This window comes from Coptis chinensis, chromosome 7, assembly GCF_015680905.1.
Source record: "Coptis chinensis isolate HL-2020 chromosome 7, ASM1568090v1, whole genome shotgun sequence".
Lineage (NCBI taxonomy): Eukaryota > Viridiplantae > Streptophyta > Magnoliopsida > Ranunculales > Ranunculaceae > Coptis > Coptis chinensis.
The window spans coordinates 37,306,218-37,328,884 of NC_141462.1; the positions used below are offsets into that span (position 1 = coordinate 37,306,218).

Consider the following 22,667-nt stretch of genomic DNA (forward strand, 5'->3'; position numbering starts at 1 on the left):
TGGAAAAAGTGGAATTTGATGAATATGAAAGTGTTGTGTAAAAACAAAACGAATTTTGAAAAAATTTTTGCTTCCAAACGACCCAGCCGCATCGTTTGGCATAAAGGCCAAACGACCTCAGCAGATCGTTTTGTATCAAAGCCAAACGACCATGGCAGATCGGTCTCTTTTAATCTCAAACGACCCACGAAGATCGTTTGTTCTAAAGGCCAAACGACATGACCATATCGTTTGGTCTAAAGGACAAACGACATGACCACATCGTTTGGTCTAAAGGCCAAACGACATGGCCACATCGTTTGCCCTTTAGACCAAACGATCTGGCTGGGTCGTTTTGTATTAAAGCCAAACGACTTCACCGTGTAGTTTCGGTCATTATTGACAACATACGAACGTTATTCCAAATCACTCGATTGAGGTCCGAATCAACTAGTCGATCACTCGATTGCCATCCGAATCAACTTAGTCGATCATTCGATTTCAAAATCACTCGATTGATGTCCGAATCAACTTAGTCGATCGCTCTATTTCCAAATCACTCGATTGCCGTCCGAATCAACTTAATCGATCACTCGATTTCCAAATCAAATCAAATAAAAGCCCTAACATTATTTCCAAATAACAAAAAAATAAAATAAAATTACATTTGTTCCAAATTACATCAAAATATCAAATTACATCAATATATCACTTAGTCGATCGCTCGATTTCAAAATCACTCGATTGCCATCCGAATCAACTTAGTCGATTACTCGATTTCCAAATCAAATCAAATAAAAGCCCTAACATTGATAACATAAAAATCAAATCAAATTACACTTGTTCCAAATTACATCAAAATACAAATTACATCAAAATATCATATCGACAACATACAAACAACTTAGTCGATAACATGTACTGTTGGGTCTTCAACGAGCTCATTTTCCCATATTAAATTGGGAATGTTCAATGCCATAAATTGCAATTGCCTTACTGTCAAGGCCAAATTCCAACTTTCAGCAATATCATATCGAGCTCTCTGCCATTCATGACATCGAGGAACCGGACAATCTTCAACAAGTTCAACATTGACAAAATGATTTCCACCAACATGTGCGCTACCCAACACTTGGGTCACTCTCTCAGGATTTGCTTGGGTTCTCAGCGGCATGAGAAGGAAGCACTGACGAGCTCCTAAATGCATAAGGACAACATTAAATCTTGAAGCAAATAAGTATCCAGCAAAAGGCATGCTCATCCACTTATTTAAGGGTGCGTAACCTTCTTCATGTAAGATTTCCTTCATCGAATAAAAAACCTCACTTTGATTGTACAAAGTACAATAAAGGGGAGGTTGTCGAGAAGCTCTTCGCACAACTCCCTTTCATAAATCGTGGCCATTCTTCTTGACTTCTTCCTAATGCAATGCAGAAAGCTCTATAACCGCAGTTGCCATCGCCAACAGGGTCATGGACTCTAACAATGTATTTATGCATTTCTTCAGGAATATCCAACCCGTAATCCTTAGGACCCTTCGTCTTTCCAAAGTCTAAGCCATCTCTCACATTTCGTGGTGTGGACCGTTTTTGGAGAAAGCTTATTTCGCGGGGTGTGGTTGTTTTGGTGTTTTGGGAGAATGTTTATTTCTTGGTGTGGTTGTTTTGGTGTTTTGGAGAAGGCTTATTTGTTGGTGTGGTGTGGATGTTTTGGGTTGGTAGTTTTGGAGAAGACTTATTTCTTGGTGTAGTGTGGATGTTTTGGGTGGGCGTAATGTTTGGTTGTGGACGAGACCCACTCTTCATGGTCACGTTGAGAATGTTCAAAATGAGATGGATCTCGCTTTGAAGAGTTATCATCTCCGTTTGAAGCTTTTTCGCTGCAGCTACCTTCGGCCGACCTTTGGTTTTTTGCTTCCTCACAAGGCGGTACTAGCCATGTACTTTTCGGGTACGGCAATCTCCATAAGCTTCCTAATCATAACCCCTCGCTCTTCTTTCGAAACCATTGCAAACCTATTCATGAACAAGTCCATCGAAGGTGCAACATCGGGACCAACACCCATCCGACACGTTGGGAGAAGCGGACATAATGTTTTCCAAAAGGGGTCGATAGCAGTCAAAGGGATGGACCGCTCTTGCTCTTCAAACTCAATTAATTCATGAGCACATGGCAGTCCATGGCTCGTGCGCAAATAGCACCAACACCTTATCTCTCCATCTTTAACACGCTTTACGCGGGTATCTATTTCTTCAAATAACAAGTCTAAACACTTGCGTGAGACAAGGCCTCTGAGTTCACGAAACAAAGGAATCCGGTGGTGGCTGAGTTACAATCATACTTCTCTCGAAGGTAGCTCTAATTTCGGACATCTGGATCTCTAGAATCGGGTGGATTAAGCTAAACATACTCAAAAAATCATGACAGTTTGCATTTCCTAGTACACGCTTCACCGAAAGCATGAGACCCCTTCAACTCTATTGGTCGTTGTACTCCCAAAGTGAATGTGTTGGTCAGTCCAACAACATACGAATCGATCCCTGTGAGGAAACCAAGTCTCTCGCAAATAACAAACAAAATTGGAGTACTCAACCCCGTAATATTTTTCCAAATCATCCCATCTACGTTTGGAAAATAACCTCGTCTTCGATTTGACTCTGTTGTTCCACGAGAACTGGGCCTTCTCTACAAGTTACAGTAGTTGGAAAAATATCGTAACATTTTGAAAGGGACGACGCGTAGCGATATGCCATCTACATAGATGCTTGTGTGCATTAGGAAAAACTCTGTCAGCGGCACTCATCAGGGCTAAGTCCCTGTCAGACACGATCACAGATGGACTTATGTCACCAAGCAAGCCACTAAAATGATGCAGGGCCCACTCATAGTCGATCGTTGTTTTGGTGATCGGCAAAGACGACACACGGTGAAAGATTTCCATGTTGAAGTCACCCCAACAAACTGTACGAAAGGCCACCGATACCTGTTAGTTTTGTAGGTAGCGTCTAACATGAAAACTGTTGGAAAAGTCCGAGCCAACTTAACACCTTCTGGATGGGCCCATAACAATCCCGTTATCTCCTCGGTATTCTCATCCCGTCTCAACTCCTCAAAATAATGTTCTTTTGCTAACAACTCACGCAATCTCGTAATTGTGTGAGACCGCTCATATCCAATTTCCTCACCGCCGCGCTTGCGGTGTAGACTTGGGATATACTAGAGATGTTATCATGATACCTATTCTTGATGGAATCCAATATTTGTTTAGGTTTTATTCCACACTTACTCATCTCGACAAATACTCAAACTCGAAGCGGTTAGTCGAAAGTAGCAAATGCATGTCCTTCAAGGGTCTTCGCCAATGGATGGTTGTGAACACCATTAAGAACGACAATTTTCCAACTATCGACAGTGCCGCGTTGGAAAATACCTTTTAACTTAAATGGACATCCCGATTTCTTGGTTCCCGACCTTCTCTTATTAGCCTTCTCTTCGCCTTCCTTCTTGTGTGACCGATACACACCCGAGCACTCTCATAAGCCAAATTCAATCTTGCTACTCGGTTTCCTTTGGCACACTCCGACTTTTCAATGACCACAACAACATTAACTTGTCTTCCTCTAGCGGTTGCCCAATCGATTGCCTCGCTACGTGTATGAAAGACCTAAACACATAAAAAACAACAACTATTATTAATACACTAATAAAATTATATTTAGAAAAAAAAAAAAAAAAAATGAAATCAATGCCTACTCAATCATACCTCTTCAGAGTAAAATTTCTCGTTGTATCACTTAAAATCGGGTTGACAATCCACATCATTCGAAGTTTGCGTAAGATCGGTTCCCGGATAGCGGCAAAGAATTCTACATATAGAAGAATAAAACAAGAGTCTCAAACAATGCATTTAGTTTCAAACGACCAAAACCATGTAGTTTCATCAAGAGTCCAAACGACCCGGCCATGTAGTTCTATAGTGTAATGAAACGACACGGCCATGTAGTTCTATAGTGTAATGAAACGACCCACCATGTCGATTCAGTAGTGTTCTCAAACTACACCACCATGTCGTTCAGTAGTGTTCTCAAACTACACCGCCATGTCGTTCAGTAGTGTTCTCAAACTACAGTGCCCATGTCGTTTGATAGTGTTCCCAAACGACCACCATGTCGTTTGGGCTCGGTTTTGCATTCATTCATTTTGCATCCATTCATTCATTCATTCATTCAATCAATCAAGTGTTTTGCATTCATTTTAATCAAGTGTTACCTCATTATTTAGGTTTGCATTTTGTCGTCGACGATTTTCGAATTTCATTTGCTTTCGACTTGTCGTGATCTTCAAATTCTTCACCTTGACCTTCAACATTTTGTTCCACTTCTTCACTTTCAACATATCTTCTATTTTCTCCTTCTCTAATTTGTTGTTCTTCTCTAATTTGTTGTTGTACATCAAACATTACCTCAAATACTTCTTCTTCATCTTCATGTTCCATTTAGAGAAAAACTTGAGTGTGTAGAGAAACTTGAGTATGTAGAGAAACTTGAGTATTCTATGTAAACCCTAAACTCTAAAACCGAAAGTGAATGAGCATTCTATATATATTTGAAATTTTGATATATTTGAATAATTGAGTGAAATATATTTGTAAACCCCCCAAACTAGTTTATTATTTACAATTGAATAAAAAAAAATGGAAAATAACAAGTTTAGATATAAAACAGATTATTATTTTAGATTTGGATAATTTAGTGAAATATGTTTGAAATTAAATTTTTTTTATGTCGGCAATTTAAATTTGTAAACCCTAAACCCTAAACCCAAACCCCAAACACCCAAACTAGATTATGATTCAAAATTTGAAAAAGAAAATAAAAAATAATAAGTTTATAAATAAAACAAATTATTATTTTGAATAATTAAGTAAAATTTGTTAGCACGAAATTTGTAAACAACTCTAAACCCTAAACCCTAAATCTCAACCTAGTTTATGATTCACAATTTTAAAAATAAAATAAAAAATAACAAGTTTAGATATAAAACAAATTATTATTTCAAATAATTAAGTGAAATATGTTGGTACTAAATTTCTAAACCTTGAACTCTCGAACTCTAAACCCCAAACTAGTTTATGATTCACAATGAAAAAATAATAATAATAACAAGTTTAGATATAAAACAAATTATTATTTTAGATTTTATAGCATGTTTGATTACATGTTTTAACTTGGTTATAAAGATACTATGTCATAATGGATAAAGAGTGTAGAGTGCATGTAGTTTTATTGATGTAATTGTGTTGTTTCTAACCCAATTTTTAAATCGGATTTCAATTTTTCTAATTCAATTGAAATCGTTTGAGTGCATTTGGAATCGTTTGAGTGCGTGTCCATCGCCGTTTGAGTGTACACTCAAACACGCGTGACCAAGTCGTTGAGTGTATACTCAAATTACATGTCCAAGTCGTTTGAGTGTATACTCAAAACTACATGGACAAGTCGTTTGAGTGTTACTCACACTAACACACAAACTACGCCGCCATATCGTTCGCGCCCATGTCGTTTGAGTGTACACTCAAACTACGGCGCCATGTAGTTTGAGTGTACACTCAAACTACTCGCCATGTCGTTTGAGTGTATACTCAAACTACATGAACCCGTCGTTTGAGTTACTCACACTAACACTCAAACTCTGGCGGCCATGTAGTTTGAGTGTACACTCAAACCACGCGCCATGTCGTTTGAGTGTATACTCAAACTACATGAACCCGTCGTTTTGAGTGTTATTTCACTAACACTCAAACCACGCGGCCGCCATGTAGTTTGAGTGTCAATGCGGCCGCCGTCGTTTGAGTGTACACTCAAACTACGCTGCCATGTAGTAGTTTGAGTTTACACTCAAACTACGGGCCCATGTCGTTTGAGTGTATACTCAAACTACATGAACTCCGCCGTTTGAGTGTTACTCACACTAACACTCAAACTACGCGGCCATGTCGTTTGAGTGTACACTCAAACTACGCCTATGTCGTTTGAGTGTACACTCAAACGACACGTGGCCGCAGAAGTTTGAGTGTAAACTCAAACGACATGGACACGTAGTTTCGATGTTAGTGTGAGTAACACTCAAACGACTTGTCATATCGTTTGAGTATACACTCAAACGACTTGGCCATCTTGTTTGAGTGTAACTCAAACTCAAAGTAACACTCAAACGACATGGTCACGTATCCCGAAGTGTACACTCAAACGACTTGGCGAAGTCGTTTCGCATTTTCACTCAAACGACACATGGCCGTTTTCGTTTCGTGTCGTTTGACCATGTCGTTTGAGTGTAAAAAGAAACACTTCGCCAAGTTTCGTTTGATTGTACATGCACGACATGGTCGTGGGTCGCTTGATTTAAACGTAAAACGCGACGGGAGGGTTCGTTTTGGCAATACCGGTTGAATTGGTTGCTGGGCTTGGGCTTTATGGCAAATTTGTAATATGGCAAATTTGTAAAATTTCTTTTTTTTTGAGGGGTTGCCCAATCCAATTTGATGAGTGCCCAATGGAATCACCTTTAAGAATCACCCTCAAGTCCTCAACCTTTCAACTTGTACCAAATTTTCTCACGTGTCAATTGGGTACTTGCAGTCATACACCACTTCATGCTATCTTATAAAGCTAAGCTATATGCGCAACTTAGAAAAGAGTTGCTGCCTGCTGGGTAGCAAACTAGCAACTGGTTCACCCAGCCAATTCATACATGTAGGAAAACATAAAAGGTTACTAGTGAGAGTTTCAGTTAAAGCTAGGTAAGTTCTCTTTTTTTTTGCTAGGTAATAAGGTTAATAGGTAAAGTTCTCCAAACCATGAACGCAACTGAAATATGATTTGATCCGCACAACAATTTCCTTTCAAGTACAAGAAAATATTACGGGCAAAAATAAACAAAGAACTCAACTTTTAAATACATCCCTATGAGCTCTATGGAAAATCTCATTTGACCTTACATAAAGCTTGTTGCCAACTATAACTCTTAGAACGAACACTAAAACTCTCTGATAATCACTCTAGCATCTCCACTTGATAGGTTGAAGCCCAGTACTAACGATCTTGGAATGACGCATTCATGAGGTTGACAGCTGAATCCATGAACTGAGGCAAACAGTGAAATTAGACTCAGATACACAATAGCAATCAGGTAGAAAACTAATAGCTGAATACACATTTATTAAGTTAAGGCATGCAAATGTTTTAGTTTTACCATATCATTCATCTATTACCTTTCCGGCATTCCCAGTTATAAAATGAAATATATTATTATTATTATACATTTATACTGGAACAATGCGGGAATTATTTAAACAACAAGACAACAGCAGGCCAGTATAGAGCAAGATGGACTAGAGCCAGCTCAGGCAAAATTGACTGGAAGCTTACCCACACAATACGCATGGAGGGAAGCCAATTTCGCAGCTGATGCAGCAGCAAAACAGGGTTCAAGGATGGACCTAGAAGACATGATGATAGTGTCTAAGCCATAGAATACACTCACAGGGCACAGTATTAGTTTGCTTAGATAATACTCTATACTACTCGTAGTTTAAGTGATTATCAGGCTTTAAAAAGTTGTAACCCAAATACCTCTTGTAACACTATGTAACTTTACAACAAATTAGTTATATATGCTCAACTTTGTCCCATCTAATGGCAATATGCACAAATTTACATTAGAATAGCATGCAATGTTTTTTATGTATGGACCATTCTAAATAACTATTAATTTCATTAAAGATATGATGATATAGTTTTTGGGAAAGGTCTCTAGACAGTAGACACTATCATCATGTCTTCTTAATGGTTCACTCTGAAGACCACTCTCACACAACTTTTTTCCTTTCTTAAAATATATATCAAAATTTTACTGCAAAAGATGAAAATAGATATTTACTGATGCAACCCTGGAGTGAGAGAATCCCTGCAAGAGATTTATAATGGAGATTTTTTGTTTTTGGCTGCAAAGAGACTTTTGGATTTGGAAGCAAAAAAGGGGTTGACTAAAATAACTGTGGGAGCCCCACACTGTTCCTACGCAATATTCAACAGCGTATATAGCACATACATGCAAAAACTAAAGCTTTGGACTTCTCAAAAGAATCGGCCGAGCATGTTTTGCAGTATGTTCATCACATGGTACTTGCTAGTTTAATTCATTAGTAAGCAAAGAGTTGCTACAAAAATTTCCATTTCAACAAATGGTGCATATCCATATGACACAGATAGAAAGTTCTGTAAGGCTAGGGAAAGACTAGAATGTCAGAGCCCGTAACTAACCAAAGCCGTAAAGTTTAGGGTGTAACGGTGTAACGGATATAATGACAAAAGTGACGAGACAAAATTATAAGAAAAAATTCATCAAAGCAATATTATGAATGCCAAATTTTGCTGAAACTGACCCGTCTATTATATTGCCAAAATGACAAATATCATGTAGCCATCTGTAGAACACGATACTACCTTACTATATACTCCAGTAACTATACTGTAGTGGGGGCTCACGAGCTAGTAGCTCCATGATTGTGCAGGTTCAAAGCTCACTAGTGTTGCTTAGTTAGTTTTTTACTTTTTAGTCGTGCAATAACTTAGGTCCTAGAGAAGGTATGTAGGCCCTACGGGGCTTGGTTACGTTAGCCGTTGGGCCACGTGCAGGGGCGGATGTAAAGGTTGGCTGACTGGGGCTACAGCCCCCCCCAAACTTTCCCCAAAAAAAAAATTAGTAGTATGCACACTACTACACTAGCCCATAGATGATAGGCCCACAAGTCACAATCACTTATAATTTGGTCTTGTCACGTTTGCTTTCTAACTTCCTATTACTCTGTTAGAAAAAAAAAAAAAAAAAAAAAAGGGAATCACAACTCACAATAAGGGCCCACAAGTCACTATCTCTCTATCACAATTTCTCACAACTCACACTTTAAGATTCTCAAAAACAGTAACACCGAAAAAAAAAAAACATAAAGGTCAACCAAAAAAAAAACGGAAACGTACTCGTGGTCGCATTACCCTCGAATGATCTTGTTTACAAGAGAAAATTTTGTTCTCTATTATTATCTTCTTTTCAATGGCAGTTCCAATTCTGCGCCTAACCTATTTATCATTTTATTTCATATTCGGCTATTCATTAGCTAAGGACTAAGGTAAATTGTTTTGTATTATGCCTATATTTTTTATTTCGTTTTTGTTTTTTAATTTTCAAATTCTAATGTATTCTCTACTTGACTTATTGTCTTGTTAACTTATAGTTTATATTGGAGTATTAGATTGTCATTTAATTTTTTGTCTTATTTAATTAGTTGAATATTATTGTAGTTATTATTGTGATATTTTTTTTTTGTTTTTAGTATAGAGCAAACTATTGATTACTTAAATTATTATGATCTATCTTAGGTAAGAATGTCTGAACATCAAGCTCGTAAGAAAATGAAAACCATGTTTTCCTTCTTTAAACCCAAAGATGTCACCCCGGAAAATGATGTAACTTCTACATCATCTAGTCTTGATATTTCAAGACTTGATAGAGATGGCCAACCTCCTTCACAAGTTCAAGTTGTTGAAATTGAGCAAGTTGAACCTTCTCCTCAAGCCCAAAGAGTTAGTGTTGGAGAAGTTGACTCCACATCTTTATTTGAACGTGATCCGGGTAAACGTACTCCAATATATAATTACCCGGTTAATCAACAAGATGATGTTCGACGAGCTTTTCTTGGAAAGGGGCGTTGGTTACTTGAACTTCGGTGAGAAAGAGTATCCATCCACTATATTCGAAAGCAAACTTCGCCCGGTTCAACTCCTCTTGGTTCACACTATTTCCTTGGCTAGAGTACTCACTCCATACGGATAGAGCTTATTGTTTTCCATGTTTTATATTTGAAACAAATCCATGAAGCGTCCTGCATTCACTTTGTTGAAGGTTTTAAATGTTGGAAGAAGATTAATAATGGAAAGAAGTGTTCCTTTTGCAACATGAAGGAGGTCCATGCTCACCCTCATAGGTGGCGATGATAGCTTGTGAAAATTTCATGAATCCTTCGACATATAGATAATGTGTTAAATACATTATCTAAAAAGAAGAGGTTGTTAAGAACCGTTTGCTAGTCAAAGCTATTCTTGATGTATTCAATTTCTTGCACTACAAGGGATTTCTTTTAGAGGCCATGACGAGTCCAAAAAGTCAAAAAAAAATGGTGAAAATTTCAAAGTGTTGGGATTTTGGGATTTGTTGATGTTGAATGACAAGGGTTGCGAGAATTATTAAAAGATGCTCAGAAATGCCACATATACCTCACATTCAATTCAAAAGACACTTTTGCATATCTATGCCGATAAAGTGAGAGAGAGAATTCATGAGGAAATTGGTGATGCAAAATTTTGTGTCCTTGTTGATGAAGCACAAGATAATTCAAACAATGAGCAAATGGCGATTGTCCTGAGATTTGTTGATAGAGGTGGTTTTGTTAGAGAGTATTTTCTTGGTATTGTTGGTATTAAAGACACTTGTGCTTTAACTTTGAAAGAAGCTATATGCAATATCCTTGCTCGCCATAATTTGCATATTATAAATATGAGAGGTCAAGGTTATGATGGTGCTAGCAATATCGTGGTCAATGGAATGGATTACGGGCATTGTTTTCGAAAAGGAGTGTCCATATGCATATTATGTGCATTGCTTTGCACATCGCCTACAACTTGCTCTAGTTCGCGGCTTCTAAAGATGTTTCGATGTTTGGTTGTTTTTTTCCAAGTTGGCTTCTATTGTTAATCTTCATGTTGCCTGCCGTAAAGCAGGGAGTTGGAAGATACTTTCGGAAAAATGAAATTGATATCTTTGGTAGCTAGTGGTGAACTTATTCTTGGAAAAGGAGCTAATCAAGTTTCTACTTTGCAACGAAAGCGGAGATACTAGATGGAGTTCTCATTTTGCTTGGGTTTGTAGCCCGAAAAGAGATGTTTGATTCAATTTGTATAGTTCTTGAAAGCGTCATGAAGAAGCGGGTCAAGCAACTCTATGCGTGGAGAAGCTAAAGGTGCTATTCTTGCAATGAAAAGTTTTGAGTTTGTCTTTCTTTTTCATTTATTGCATAAGACTATGGAAATTACTAATGTCTTGTGTAAAGCCCCCGCAAGAAAAGTCCCAAGACATTTTAAATGCTATCGGCTTTAGTCTCCAAAGACGAAAAGCACTTCTTCAAGAATTAAGAGGATCTTCTTGGGACGCTTTCCTTAGTGATGTGATTTTGTTTTGCAAAAACATGACATTGATATGCCCGATATGGGTGCTTTCGACACATGGCGGTATGCAGTCGTTCTTGCCCAGAAAGATTACATTACGGTTGAGCACCACTACCGCGTCGAAGTTATTTAATGTTGTAATAGATTACCGGTTGGTGGAATTAAATAATGATTTCCGTAAGAAACAATAGAGCTTCTTTTTATCTTAGTTCTCGCTTTGGATCCGAAAGATGCTTTTAAGTCCTTCAAAGATTGATGACATTTGCAAACTCTTGAGAAAAGTTTTATTGTGGAGACTTCACGAAACAAGAGATACATCTTTTGAAAAGTCAACGCAACATTACAAACTTGATGTGCTCAAGCATCCTCTTTTTGAGAAGTTGTCTACCATCTCCGAATTATGTCAAAGACTAGTTGAAACAAGAAAGATCAATATCTATTATTTGATTGATAGATTGATTCGTCTTGTCTTGACACTTCCTCGTTTTCCGGCAACTACTAAGCAGTATTCTCGGCTATGAAATTGCTCAAAACACGACCGTAACAAGATGGGGGATGAATTTTTTTGCAGATTGCATGACTATTTACATTGAACGGGAATTTGCTAAAGAAGTTGATTTGGATGCAATAATAGATGTATTTGATAAGAATCCACGCAGGTCAAAACTTCACTAGTGTGATGCTAATGTGCTATGTTATTCGTGCACATTTCTTTGTTATATTTGTCTAGGTCTATAGTGAAAACACTATTTTGTCCATTTTGGGTAAGGTAATAAAAGCGATAATTCTTTTGTTTATCAATGCTAGTTTATTGGTTCCTAAAAAAATCTTTAAAGGTTAACTCCATGGCAGCCCCCCCTTATCTAAAATCCTAGATCCGCCCCTGGCCACGTGGACAGTGTCATAGAGCTTGTGTGGAGCAGTGAAACTACTTAGGAAGCAACTACATGTCATGTTTTTTCTGTTTGATCTCTAGTATCTTGGGCATATAATTAGAGATTCTAGGTATTTGCAATGGGACTCGCTACAACAGTCAAGTTCTTCCTCCCTGGACATTAAAACAGCGAAACAATTCAACCTATGTATGCAAAAAAAAAAAACTTAAAATACCTTGCCAATATTTCTCAGTTCTTTACCAACAGGTTCAATAAACTTCAAATCAACATTAATAGGCCAAACCTATAAAACACAGAGCAATTAAAATAAAATAGTATATAATATAAAGGCGTAAAAAGTGGAAAGAAAACAGACCTTAAGGCCAAGTAACATGATGGGAGTGAGTTGGCCAGGGACGAGACAATCCGGGCCAGCAGCTTCAAGTGTAGCTTCGAAAGCAAAACCGTCGCCAATTGGGTCAGGGTGCTTCATAACTGAAAGGGCATATAAGGAATTTGAGTTTTGTGGTAGGCGTAGAATTGGGGAGTGGTGGATTTTAGGGAGTGGTTTATTTGCATTTGTTGGTGTGGCTCTCCAGGGTACGTCTTTTTGGAGTGCTTTCTTAGACATTTATTACTTGTGAGTGGTTGAATGGATGAATTTTTTAGCTTTTTCGACTTTTATTTTAAAGGATTATCTCGTTTTGCTTTCAATGATTTAATACTTTAATATTATATGGTACGCCTCTGTGAACAACCAAGCGGGGATAGCTCAGTTGGGAGAGCGTCAGACTGAAGATCTGAAGGTCGCGTGTTCGATCCACGCTCACCGCATTCTCTCAATATATTTTGTTTTATTTTTCAAATTCAAGGTTAATTAGTTAATTATGATCCTGTTGTTTTTTTTTTTTTGTGAATTTTGATGCCCCGATTCTTATGCGTTTAATAAATGAAGGTTAATTGTAATCATGAGAGCTGAAAAAGAACAACAAGAAAGATAAGGGTGGAATCGGCTCATTTAAGTTCAATCCGAGCTCGCTCGTTTAATTATATAAGCCGAGTTTGAGCTCAAATTAAAGCTAGTGTAATAAATGAGTTTGATGAAGCTTGGCTCATTTAGCAAGAATAACATATTTGTTATTTGTAGTGTAAAATAACTGAGCTATCCGGGCTCAACTTCGTTTAAGCTCGAGTTCGCTCGTTTTTAACTATATTAACCGAACTCGAGCTCAATTTAAAATTCGCTCGGCTCATTTAGCTCGAATTCCACCTTAAAGAAAGGGGACATTAAGTCAGCAACTCACTATGACCATTGGCCATAATTGGGTAGAACGTACTCACTAGGTTTTCCATTAATCTATTAGCCATAGAAGATGTGGCTATACAAGTTTTTTAATAAATAAAGGGGACAATTTTATATACTCAACTTATGATCAATGTAATTGTAGGGGAGTGATATTCTCTATCCAGCACGCGCCTAACATGGTGGAAATAACACATCGACCTATGGATACAGGTCGCATCCATGAGCCAGTAGAGCGCTACATACAGATCGCAATATCATGCGAACTACGTTAGGAAGTGACACAGATCCCCTATCCATAAGCAATCATGACTAAAGAGTACTTGTACATATCTTGACCGTCAGCCACTGATCACGGTCGAGTTATTTGGAGTCACTCTAAAGTGAATTCCTAGTCCATTAGCTAATGCTCCAAACTTTGTTCTAGAAGCGTGTTTAGGAATATGTTGTATCACGTGCTTCATTTAACCACCTGTCCACCACTCAGCTAATATCTTTGCAGAAGTTCAAACTTTGTAACACAAAGAAATAAAAAAATTCCTTCATTTTGTCGTGAGTTATAAATAATACCAAATCTACAGTGCGCACAACTTTATATGTAACTCAATGCACAGTGATTTGGAACGTAGATTGTCCATCTGCGGAAGGAAAAATAAAAAAAATGGGTAAAGGCTAAAACCGGAATAAAACCGGCATAAATATTTTTATCCGTGAGCGGAGCGAACATTTTGGGAGAAGGGGGAGGGGGGTTTATGCGGACAAAAACCAACTTAGTTGGTTTCTGTCTGTCTGTCCTCATCTCTTCCCTTCTGTTTTTTCTCTTCGTCTCTCTCACTCTCCCTCCTTTCCTCTCCCTCTCCAGACACTCTAAATTTCCACTCCTCATTCTCTATCTCCACTCCTCCATCTTCCTCTCCCACTCCGCTCACCCCCACTGGAGATGAACCCGAAAAGAGTATGAGAGTTTGGCGCTAATTGTTTTTTTTTTTTTTTTTTTTTTCGAACCAGCCCAAAGTAAATAGTGAAGTATTTATTTTACTTTCCAATTTCCACCATGGTTATTAGGTTGGATTAATTTTTGGATAAATTTGGTATTTCATGTATTTGTTTTTTTTCCAAACCAGTTTATCCGGTTAACAAGTTTGTATTGGATTACTGGTTAACAAGTTTGTATTGGATCATAGATTTCCCAACAAAAATCAGATGTGGGGCTGAGATTAGTGCACATTGGAATGCCTGTGCATGGAAGCAAACCTCAATGTGCGGGCAGGCATTCCAATGTGCACTAATCTCAGCCCCACATCTGATTTTTGTTGGGAAATCTATGATCCAAATACAAACTTGTTAACCGGATAAACTGGTTTGGAAAAAAAACAAATACATGAAATACCAAATTTATCCAAAAATTAATCCAACCTAATAACCATGGTGGAAATTGGAAAGTAAAATAAATACTTCGCTATTTACTTTGGGCTGGTTCGAAAAAAAAAAAAAAAAAAAAAAAAAAAAAAAAAAAAAAAAAAAAAAAAACAAAACAGTTAGCGCCAAACTCTCATACTCTTTTCGGGTTCATCTCCACTAAATTGAGTTCATGAAATTTTTCTATGGATTGATTAGTGAATTAATATCTAGTTTCAAAATATATGTTATTTACATATGGTGGTGCTTGGTATTCAATGGCAAACACAAGTTTTATACATGTATATTTTGGTTCAATGGTTTGCTTTTCTTGCTTGTTTATGACTTTCACACATATATCATGGTTTCCTCTATATAAATGCACCGATGCCATCAGAATCCGCAATTAAATGTGCTAGCGAGAGTACTATCTACTAAGGCTAAGAGCAGTGATAATAACAAAAGAGGTTTGAGAATTTCACCATCATGTCATAATAACAATTCTGTTTTTAGAAGAAGAAGAAAGAATGGGAGTGTTCACTTTTGTCTGCAAGAGTTCTGGGAAAGTATGGAGTGGCAAGCAGTATTCAGGAGATTTAGAAGCATCAGCTTCATCAACTTTTGAGTTGCAGAGGAAACTTGTTCAAGCTGCTATTTCTGCTGACTCATCTGGTGGTGTTTCTTCTTCCTTTTCTCTTGTCACTCCTTCTGCTGTCTTTCAGGTTATTGTTGGCGGTGGTGGTGGCTTCATTGGAGGTGGTGGAGCTGTTGTAGCCGCAAATTCTGGTGGTGGGGCAGCAGCTGCTGAAGCACCTGCAGCTGAGGAGAAGAAGGAAGAGAAGGAAGAAAGTGATGATGACATGGGTTTCTCACTCTTTGATTAGTTTTTCTTATATATAGCTTCTGGTGAATAGCAATGTTTAGCAGAGTTTTCGTGATGGATTATTATTGTGCTTTAAGTGTTTTGTTTTTGACTGCCAATGTATTTACTTTTGCTACTTCCAGAATAGCTTTGCAAACCTACAGAGAGTTTTATGGTTGCATTCATATATTAGCTCAGTTGGATTTGTTCTTTGGACTAAATTATCCTTCAGCGTGAGACAATAGGGTTCTGAACTTCAGATTGCATGGAATGCCCACAAACTAAAAAATAGCCATAATACTGAGCTCACAAGTTTTTGCTTTTCTATTTTGGTATTTGGTGAAAATCGAACTAATTACTTTAGGACTTCCGTTATACACTGATTATTTTAGGAATGCAGGGGAGCGTTTCTACCATAAGACATTCTGTTAATTGGTAATGCCCTCTTCCTTTGTGTCCTCTTCCTCTGCCTTTGTGTCCTCTACCTCTGCATTCTTGTCCTTGCATTCTTGTCCTTATGCATATTCAAGTTAGATGCATAAATAATGAATGACACACTTCACCTGATCGAGAGTATCATTCTTCTACTGTTGCAACAAGAAATTTGAGTCATTCTTCTGCTGTTGCAACAAGAAATTTGAGCATTTGCCGCCAGTGTAAGGGATAGAACCAGAAGCAAGTAGCTGGGAGGCGTTGCTCAATCTCTATTGATGATGCTGACAATGTTTTAAACTCCTGGGGTCTAAGAAGCTCACGTCGTGTCCCATGACATCAGATTCACCCGGGAATTAAAAGAATAGGGAGGCAGCGCATGGAGGAACCAGCAGCTTGTACCATTCTTACATTCTTAGGAATAGGAGGCGTGGTGTTGAACAAGATCGATAAAGTTTCAAATATTAAGATAAATATAGTTTACTTAGGACAGTACAAATAAGGTTATGTTTTTATAATATGTATTAACAGGACACACTACGAGGAGCACTCAAATGAGATGATTAACACAACATATTATAAAAAAAAATACAAAAGAATCTCAACATTCTTTGACAAAAGTGCTGTATATGCACTGGCAACATATAACAAGAGACATTACTGATCCACAGTGGGAGAGCTTGGTATAATACAAATGAAACTTAAAACATTTTTGACAAACTTATATTTCAAGTGCATTCAAAACTTCTGTAAACTCTTTTCACACACAACCCTCCCACTGTATCCCTTGGCCAAAATCAATAGCACTCAAATCCCTCCCATTGCAGTTTCTCTTTTTATTAACTCGACTTCTGAAATCCTTTCGGGGCAGCGCATAGATCTTAAACCACTGAATCTGGTAGATGCAGTGAGACCCATCTGTTGTTCTGAAGTTATATGTCGTTGAACTAACCCGTGAACTAAATTTTGGGATAACATTTGAACGTCACAGAGTAGTAACCACATGTCCACAGCAAGAAGCTAGGTGAAATTCCCAGATGAATTGCTCAAGATGACTTTGCCATCAGCTCTGGAAATCCATGATTCCAACAGCTCAGATAATCCAAAAGTAATAGCTTTATGCAATGCCTAGAAGCTTTGCTGCTTGTCAGCGACACAACTTATTCCTTAAGCTTTGCCAGATGTTGCTTTGCTTACTACTGTAAAATTATAAAGTTCAGTCCCAAGTCACACATCAGATAGAATTAGAGAACAAGAGAATAAGAATAACCGACACTCAGTGTTAGGATCCAATGCAGTAAGAATAGGGCTCGATACATATGTGAAAAGTTGAAGACAGAAAATATTGGAAAGAACTTGCATTTAAACAAGGGACAGAGAAATACAGATAGCTATGTACACATCGCTTACAAGTTGCAGTTATACTAACCATCTGGGCCTTGATTTCCTCCTGTAAACTTTCCATGTCGGACTTTAGCTGGTTAACAGCAACTCACTGATCAATACAAAATTAGCAAAAATGAGTCAAATAATACGCGCTAAAGTTCAAAGGAATGTAATATAAACATTATGAATAATACTAATTGTTCACAAGATAAAATAATTGGCACATTTGGAAGGTCAAGAAAATCAAGTTGTAGGTTATATACCACAGATGTTATTAAGTAATGCAAAGATACCAAAATATATCTACTATAACTTTGTGGGAAAATAAACTTCAGGAAATTTCTGATGGATGATCAGGGGTAAAAAATTCGAGATGTGTTTGTAGCAAAATATATCTACTATAACTTTATGATTACCTGTTGGTTATAACTATCTGTGAGTGAAGAATTTTCAGTAGCTAATGATTCTGCTAAGGCTCTTGAGGCATTTAGATCTCGCTCCATAGAGAACTTTGCTTGTGTCAGATCTTCAATATGCTGCAACAAAAGACACCAGAATAAATCTCAAGACAAGCAAATTGAGTCAACTTTATTGATTCTCAACAGAAAAGGGTACAGAGAATAATGAACATTAAGTGGTTCCTCAATCTGCAAAATAACCCATATCCTTGGATAAAACCTATAGCAGATGTTGTACACATGAAGGGCCCAATAGATCCAACAATTAATCATAGCTGCTAAGTTAAGGGCTACCAAGGAGATGAGAGATATTGTACTGAGAGCATGCACAACAGATACTGTTTAAGACTTATGAAGTGAACCCAAAAAAGAAAGCAAGTAAACCTGTTCCAGAGTAGCAAAGTTTTCGTCCTGCTTCACTGTAGCAAACTCATGATTCCATTTTATACCACTGTCCTTGACACCTGCACCTTGCATTTCTTCTTCAGTGCTCACTAAACTGAATTGTTCCCGCTGTGATGCATATCAGGTATATTTGGAGTTTTCCACTTGTCAAATAACTGCCCAGAAACAGAGGAGGCTGGTGTATCTGCACTCTGAAATATAGAACTTCTAGACATATATGGTTCGGTTTTATTTTCACTCAATGGCAAGTGGGAGGAAGGGGAGACTCTGGGAACATTAAGAGAGTCAAGAAAAGATGGACGATTCCGCCGGGTTCCAGTTTATGATGTTACAGGGTTAAGTGGGATATGATTGGAGTCACTTCTGAGATCAAAATTATAACCTGAAGAGAGTGAGGAATCTGATGATTTCCACCTTTCACTACCTGTGCTGGGTTCCTGATCAACAGAACTACTAAGCTTCATTCGCCCCATATCAAAAATAGAACCATTAGACCGCTCAAAGCTCTAGGAAAAGATTCCGCTAAGCTGGTTGTAGAAGGAATAGAATCTCCAGAATAACCGACTACAAGATAGTAAATGAAAAATCCCCAAACGTTAAATCGGACTATATGCACTCCAATATATTGTTCCAACGGAATTGAAAAAAGTGGTAAATCAAAATTCAAAATAATAAAAATAATAATAATAATATATGTATATAGATAGATAGATTACCTTCATTTGGATAAACAGATGCATTGCCACTAGCTGATGTGCTGGCAAATCCAGTATCAAGTTGCACTGGATCACTATGCTTCTCTGGTGAAATGCTTGTAAAAGAAGCATGTGATGTAGTAGAGTCTTCCTTTAGACGACTCCTGTCTTCTGTGAGCTGAGATCCACTTACGGAGTACCGACTAGATTGATAAATGTTCCGATCATCATATCCACTCCCATTAGAATGGCCTGTTAAAGTCGTTTCAATCTCTTGAGTTCCATTATAAGTACTAGAATAACGATTCTTCTCTTCTTCCTGATGATCAAGTTCTGATCCATGATACTGTTTAGATGCCACATCCTTTCCAAATTTCGGCCCGAAGTCCGTATAAAATTCATTGTGGCTACTGTCAAACTGACGAAGATTATCATGTGTTTCACTAGAGGAACCTAATTCATTGTTAATGGACAATTCAATTGCATTGTTGTTACTATTTGAAACTACCCTAATAGGCTCATCTCCTTCTGAGGTAACAGCTCCATTTGAAGCAACAGGTCTCTTAGATCCACTTTCCTTTGTTGGTGCCATATGTTGGCTAACCTCAGTAGACCACTGCTGGCCACTTGATGCAGGCTTTCTCACTTTTCCTTCTGCCTTTTTCTTTTTAAACTCTTCCAGCTGAAGAAACAGAAATAAAAATTGAAGATTACTAAACTAAATTTGATAAGATTCACCCGGGGAGTGTACAATGCCATGAACTCCCATATTAATCACAAAGAACAAAGCTAAAGAACCTCTGTCAAAATCTTACAAATACGACACCATCTCACTTCAGCAGCCAGGTCTAATTTCATGCAATAAGGACAAGACGTATGATATGTGAATTTCAACTTATTTGCAGTTACACTGTTCCATAATGAGATTTCAGTTGGACATCTTGTTTGGTTATGACAAACAACGAAATTTACGTAGCTACAACATATATTTAACTGAAATAAATGACAGTAACAATAACTGGAAACAAAGATGAGAAAGCACATTGTTTCGCTTTCATACCTGTGCATGTTACAAACGGTGGATCTTTTTTTCATTTTGAACCTTCCTTTCTTGAAGCCTGCAAAACATCATGACAAATTTGAGAAATAAAATTATGACTTTAAAAAACAAATAAAGATGACAACAAATAATCCGTTGAATTCTTTCCTCACTTACCCCTGAACAAAACTTGAATAACTCAAACTTCTAGGTTTGATCCATTGGCAATACAAACATTCAACGTAGAAACTTCACTTTCTGTACTTTCTTCATTTGAATTTTTCCAGCCTGTAACTTAGATATAGTACGGTCATCTGGCACTAATCCCTTCCTAGTCATTTCATCAACAAGGTTTACAGCCTTGTCCACATCCCCCTTACTACAATACCCAGACATCAGAGCTGTGTACGCGATGGCATCAGGGGTTAGCCCTCTGTCTATCATCTCATTAAAAAGATGACGAGCATCCTGAAGGTTGTCTGCCTTGCAGTTCCGATCAATCAAAACAGTATACATAACAACATCATGTGTAATATCCATGATATTCATTTCACTAAGCAATGTAGAAGCATCATACAATTTCCCCGTGGTTCCCTCAGAGTTATGACTGGAGTGGCGTCTTTTTCGATTTTCTTTATGGATCCCATCAATGAGCACCGTATAAGTAATTACATCAGGCTTGAGTCCCTTCTTTTGCATGTCATCAAGTAAATTACAAGCTTCCTGCAAGCAATGGGCCTTGCAGTATCCATTCATCATTATGGTGTAAGTTTTGACATCCGGTGTTAACTTTTTTAAGTCCATAAGGTTAAACACATGCCGCGCCATCTCCACATTTTTAGCTCTGCATAAAACAGCAATAATTTTGCAGTAATATATCTCATCCAGGTCCCAATCCATGGCAAACATTTTCTTAAACAATACAAAAGCTCTCTGGGTGTCTTCCTCCTCACATAGTTTACTCAGGAGATTTGAGCAAGCATTTTTACTTACAAGGTTTTGATGCTTAGACAAAAAGCGCAGACAAAGTTTATATGCTTTTTCTGTATGGCCTGCTTCACAATACCCCTTGACCATAGCACTGTAAGTAACGACACACTTTTCTTCTTCCAAACTATCAAAAAAAGCTTTGGCCTCTTTCGTCTTGCCTACTCTATACAGACCTCTAATTATCATGTTGTATGTACTAGTGTCGGGTTTCAAACCTTGGGATTCCATATCACTGAGTAGATCAACTGCTTCCTGTGCGGTCCCATTTCTCGAGTACCCACCGGCCAGTATATTGTAGGTGATAAGATCGGGCTTAACCCCCATTTCATTATATTGTAGGTGATAAGATCGGGCTTAAGATCAACTTTTGTTATTTCATACATGAGGAGGCGGAAGCAAAGAAGTGGATATGCCACTGCAAAAACTAAGGGGAAAAAAACAAAACAAAAAAACGTAGCAATCTAGTAACAAGCCGGATCTGGTTTGTTAGCTGCAAGAAGCACATTTGTGAGACCACACAGTACTTCAAAGTTAATAGATTCACACACCTAGCACAAGTGAGAATACATTTGTGGGATCTGGTCAGAATTCAGAAGTAAGCCAGTACTTTTGATTTAAGCGAAAGCAAGATTTGTAAACTTAATCTCAAATTTCATAAACCACTGACAGATGCAGATCTCCTATAGGCAGCAGCACTCCCTTCATAATCCTTGAGTTCATATTTAACTTCGCCAAGTAAACGATAAACATCAGGATCGCTTGGCTTTTCCTAAAATACAAAAGTAAATTTTTTGGAAAGTAACCTCCAGAACTGTCCAAACAACTGGATATATATAGCAAATTCTACTTGGGTTCTACTCACTGATAATTGAGAACAAGAGCAGAGCAAACCTTGGACAATTTTTCAAGTAGAGAAGCAGCTTGGCCATATTCTCCTAATTCTGAAAGGGTTACAGCAGCTGCCTGAAGACCATTATTCCTTTAAAAATTAAATCCACACTAAGGTACTTACCCACAAAACTTGGAAAGAAGAAATTTGTACTGTGTTAGTTGTAGTTAGTTGTAGGTGTTAGTTGTACTGTGTTGTTTGCTAATCGCATATTGTAGGTTTGTCAAAATAACATATTAACAAACAAAATATTTCTCAAGGAAATTATAACATTAGAGTTTATTTAACCTGGAAACCTGCAGTGAAGTACAGGGCACTCCTAGGTCAAATCCCTGCTAGCAATATCAAGAATGAGGGTGTAAGTGTTAGTACAGATAAAACTTAAACCTCAAAGCAATTTGGAGTTCTTTGTCTTCAGGATCCCGCCTCAAACCCTCAGAGAATGCATTTGCTGCCAATTTGAATTTCTGCACTTCCGCAGTATAGATTAGCAAATCCCCAGTTGAGATATGAGCACATATTTTTCAAGGATGATGGAAAGATTAAGAAAATTCACTCACTTTTAGTGTGGCCCATGCAACTCCTTTCCTATAGTACGCCTCCGGCCTCAGGTCTTAGCCTTATACATGCGTTGAGAACTTGTGGAATGCAATTGGACTAGGATTTGATTGGAGGCA

At 37.7% G+C, this 22,667-nt stretch overlaps 1 protein-coding gene, 1 non-coding gene and 1 pseudogene across 3 annotated transcripts; 2 read left to right on the forward strand and 1 right to left on the reverse strand.

Annotated features, from left to right (window-relative positions):
* Nucleotides 1-6,836: 6,836 nt before the first annotated feature.
* LOC147487390 (uncharacterized) lies at nucleotides 6,837-12,799 on the reverse strand. The gene is made up of 3 exons (XM_086573143.1): nucleotides 12,510-12,799; nucleotides 12,369-12,437; nucleotides 6,837-7,121 (listed from the first exon to the last, which is right to left on the reverse strand). The coding sequence occupies exons 1-3, from the start codon at nucleotides 12,762-12,764 to the stop codon at nucleotides 7,071-7,073; spliced, it is 375 nt and encodes a 124-aa protein (XP_086429269.1). The 5' UTR covers nucleotides 12,765-12,799; the 3' UTR covers nucleotides 6,837-7,070.
* A 95-nt stretch (nucleotides 12,800-12,894) lies between these two features.
* On the forward strand, nucleotides 12,895-12,967 carry TRNAF-GAA (transfer RNA phenylalanine (anticodon GAA)). The gene has a single exon. It is a non-coding gene; the product is annotated as a tRNA-Phe (tRNA).
* A 1,989-nt stretch (nucleotides 12,968-14,956) lies between these two features.
* LOC147487392 (large ribosomal subunit protein P3z pseudogene) lies at nucleotides 14,957-15,933 on the forward strand (annotated as a pseudogene). The gene has a single exon (XR_015201670.1). The product of XR_015201670.1 is annotated as a large ribosomal subunit protein P3z pseudogene (transcript).
* The last annotated feature ends 6,734 nt before the right edge of the window (nucleotides 15,934-22,667 follow it).

Coding starts and splice junctions, on each gene's coding strand:
- LOC147487390 (XM_086573143.1), bottom strand. CDS start 12,764: ATGTCTAAGAAAGCACTCCAAAAAGACGTACCCTGGAGAGCCACACCA. Junction 12,438..12,509: donor TCATGTTACTTGGCCTTAAG/GTCTGTTTTCTT, acceptor TGTGTTTTATAG/GTTTGGCCTATTAATGTTGA. Junction 7,122..12,368: donor AACTGAGAAATATTGGCAAG/GTATTTTAAGTT, acceptor TGTTTGCCTCAG/TTCATGGATTCAGCTGTCAA.